Raw genomic sequence first — 3,866 nt, 5'->3', positions numbered from 1 at the left:
CTTGTTTCACTGGACACATTTTTGTTCTCTTTCATTTTGACCACCACCATTTGCGCCTTCTCTTGGGCCCTACAAAGGTGGTGTGCACAACTGTGTGAGTCCCAAACCCAACTGTCACTGCATGCTTGATCACCTACAAGTCACTTCATATCTCTAAGCCTGTTTCCTTACCTGAAAATAGGGACAATGACAGTACATACCTCATAGGGTGGTTGTAAGGATTAGGGAGATAATCCCATGTAAAACACAGTAAGTGCTCAGTGAGGGAAGGAAGAAAGGGTTTTCTATGATGCTTGATTCAAGCACAAGCTCTGAAACTTAAAAGAATCAGTCGGGATGAAGAGAGGGTGGAGAGCCTGTGTGTGTGTGTGTGTGTGTGTGTGTGTGTGCAAACCAGTACCAACAAACAAACAAAAAAACCCCTTAATATCCTCACACTCAGACACAGTTCTAATACTTGGTATTTTTTAGTGTTGCCGACAATGACTAACGAGTCTCACTAGCTTACTTTGATCAGTTACATCTATGTTACTAAATTTTTTTTTCTTTAAAAACATTTTTTTTAACATTTATTTATTTTTGAGAGACAGACAGAGACAGAGCATGAGCAGGGGAGGGGCAGAGAGAAGGAGACACAGAATCTGGAAGCAGGCTCCAGGCTCTGAGCTGTCAGCACCGAGCCTGACATGAGGCTTGAACTCACGCATCGCAAGATCATGACCTAGGTTGAAGTCGGACACTTAACTGACCCAGCCACCCAGGCGCCCCTAAATTTTTTTTTTCTTTGCAAAGTTGAGCTTTAGCCAGATTAGCCTAAGTGATAAGATTAGCCTGAGCATCTTACACTGTAGGGGCTTGTGCCTGGACAAGGAGTGTGACAGTTTTTTAACAACAGGACAATCTTAAACTTAGCAAGGTTGGTTGGGGTGATGGTGGAATATGGTGGGAGAGGCGAGCTCAGAGAGAGGAAGAACGCTTTGCCGCAGCTCTGAGCCAGTCAGTGGGAGAACTTTGGGTCTGCTGATGAAACAGAGAAGTACAGGGTGGAAGTGATGAGCCAGCTCCCTGGCCAGGTAGGTTTTGTACCATTGCATAGGCTAAGGGTGTGCTGCCTCCCAACAGGAACTCTGCAGACAGACTATGGGATGTGGGTGTGGCCTGCTGGCCCTCCTCCCACCTGAGCAAGGCTAGTGCTCATGAAGTACCTTCTTGAAGTCTAGCAGATAGAAAGTAACACACAAAAGGAGCAGACCAGGATTTAGGAATTAGGGCAGACACTCCCCCAATATCTTCCCTAGGCCATATAGGGAGGATCACGGTTGAAAAGAAGCAAGAAAGGGTCTTTCAAACACGGTCTTAAAATGGAGACTGAAACAAGCATGGGTCATTCCCATAAATTACAGGAAGTCCAATGGGAAACTCTCTTCCTTGGGACTATAGATCTGCCTCTAATATCTACTCAGTTATTTGCGGGCACTTTCCCAGTTTTAGTAATTTTAAGGATGAAGGAGCAAACGCTACCTGGAAGGTTGAGCTGGTGTTTCAGGTTGGCTGGCTCTTGCTATCAGCCAAGCACAGACATGAGAAAAGGCCCAGGACTGTCAAGGAAGCAGGTTGGAGTGGAAGGAGGGCAAGGTTCAGTGTCAGGAGACCCAAGTTTTACTCAAAATCCAGTTTAATGGCACCACCTGTGGAAAGCCATACTTTGTCCTCAAGAGCAGTTAGTGTCCCTCTGCCCTTATAAGGACCCATTATGGTATCGACTTAGGTGATTACCTATAATTCTTCCCCCCTTGCCTAGCTTTTTTGAGGGCAGGGATGCTTTCTCACTCATTGGTATATCTCCTTTAGAGTATCAGTTAACTTTCGCTGCATAAAAACTCCCACTTCTTATGGCTTAAAACCACATTTATTATTTCTCACAATTCTGTGGATCATCTGGGCAATTCTTACGACTTGGGTCAGCTTGACTGGAGCTGGATGTAGTCTAGGAGGCTTCCCTCATGTGTCAGAAGTTGGCAGGCTGGTTGATCTGAGGGATGGGCTCAACTGGGATGATTCGTTTCTGTGCAACATGGCTTCTCATCCTCCAGTAGGCTAGCTCAGGCTTCTTCCCCTGGTGGATCTTCACCCCATAGCGTAGGGAGAAATGAAAGTCCTGATGCACAAGCCATCACCAAATCTCTGCTTGCATCACATCTACTGATGTTCAACGGGCCCAAATAAGTCACAAGGGCAAGACCAGATTCAAGGAGTAGAGACATGGATTTCACCTCTTGATGGGAGGAGCTGCAAAGTCACATTGTCAAGAGGAATCTGTGGCCATTTTTGCAACCTACTATAAGAACCTTGAACTATGCTTGACACACCGTAGGGAGAATGCTTGTTGCAAGAGTTAAGAGGTAAATAATGCCAAATACTGTAATGGCATTATCCACTCCCCTACCCCATGCCATTGGCACATCAACTTCCATGCCTCCTACTTACTGATGAGATCTTTCACCTGGGCCAAAACTTTATCCAGTGGTTTAGAAAGTTTATTGCCCTGGACTTAAATATGATGGCTCCTTTCTGAGAGTTGCAGCTCACGTTGGACCTCTTTGCCCTACCCATTTTGACACAGGAGCCATGCATACCTTGTTGGGTTATAGGTTCTGTCCCCTAGTCTTTGCTCATTGAACAGGTCTGGAAAAGGCGAAACCCTTGGTCTACCAGATCAGGGTCAGCCTTAGCCAGCTGCACGTCCTTCTGCCAGTTGCTGTCACTTGGTTTCCCCCTGGTGGCTTCTTCGTGCCTAGCACCACTCAAGGCGACGTGAATTGCCCAAAAGTTGGATGGAATCAAGAGCCTTCCATGGGAGAGCTCTCGACTTAATGGAAAGCTAGAGATGGAAATAAAAGGAATAACAAAACCAAATTTTTAAATTACCATCTAGACCCTGTAGCCAGTGAGTCCTTGCTTGTTTCACCATGACTTGGCCCAGAACAAGGATAAAGCAGGAAAATAAAGATAGTGCATATAAAAGATATCCACATCAGTAAAAGTCAGGCGCTGGTGGGTACGGGACAGTGCCATGCTCACTGAATAAAAACGGTAGAGTTGGAAAAGGTGAGAGGGCCTCCCGAGAGGATCAGCTCGTCCAGGGCCTGGTAGGTTCCTGCCACAAAGCCTGCAAAGCCCAGGATGCTGATCAGGGCGTCCTTGGCGATGGTGAGGGGGCTCATGCCCTCCGAGTAGTAGGTGGTGATCTCCAGGAGGGGCGGGATGATGAGGGCCAGGGCGCTGCTGCTCACGGACCCCACCAGGGATAGGACCAGGTCCAGGCGGGGGACGAGGATGGCCAAGGTGCCTGCAGGAGATGATATGCGATGCATGGATTTTTGGGACTTAGCCAAGTTTTTCAAGTTTGGTTTTAAAATCCTTTTCTTAAAACACAAACCAGTTGTTTCTCACATTTAATTGCATAAGTAAAACATCGAAAGTCCTGTAATACTCTGATCATATTCACTAGAGGTTACACATTAAAAATCTGGCGTGTCTCAGGGCCCCTGGGTGGCTCAGTCACCTAAGTGTCTGACTCTTGACCTCGGCTCAGGTCATGATCTCCCGGTTTGTGGGTTCAGGCCCCACATCAGGTTCTGCAAAGCCTGCTGGGGATTTCCCTCTCACACACACAAAATAAATAAACTTAAAAAAATTGGTGTGTTTTTAATGATTTTTTAAAAACATGCATTCATATTTATTGGGAAGAGAGATCTTCCCTCTGCCTACTTAGGCTGGGTGGGGGCAAGGGGAGGCAGAGGCTGGGGATGAACTGACAATGGATTAACCAGACAAAAGACAGTATTTAGGGTTAGGGAACCTTC

At 46.6% G+C, this 3,866-nt stretch overlaps 1 protein-coding gene across 2 annotated transcripts in view; it reads right to left on the bottom strand.

Annotated features, from left to right (window-relative positions):
* Window positions 1–1,324: 1,324 nt before the first annotated feature.
* The window catches only part of SLC36A2 (solute carrier family 36 member 2), a 54,245-nt gene continuing 51,703 nt past the window's right edge, over window positions 1,325–3,866 (bottom strand). For both annotated transcript variants that reach the window (XM_042993951.1, XM_042993945.1), the window contains exons 11-12: window positions 3,082–3,349; window positions 1,325–2,881 (exon numbers count right to left, since the gene is read on the bottom strand). In XM_042993951.1, coding sequence (XP_042849885.1) covers window positions 2,662–2,881; window positions 3,082–3,349 — 488 coding nt within the window. In that variant the 3' untranslated portion in view covers window positions 1,325–2,661. The remainder of the gene's footprint in view (window positions 2,882–3,081; window positions 3,350–3,866) is intronic.

Source organism: Panthera tigris, chromosome A1 (genome assembly GCF_018350195.1).
Source record: "Panthera tigris isolate Pti1 chromosome A1, P.tigris_Pti1_mat1.1, whole genome shotgun sequence".
In the NCBI taxonomy this organism is placed as follows: Eukaryota; Metazoa; Chordata; class Mammalia; order Carnivora; family Felidae; genus Panthera; species Panthera tigris.
Note: the sequence above shows the minus strand (reverse complement) of the source record. Positions and strands in the feature narration are given on the sequence as shown.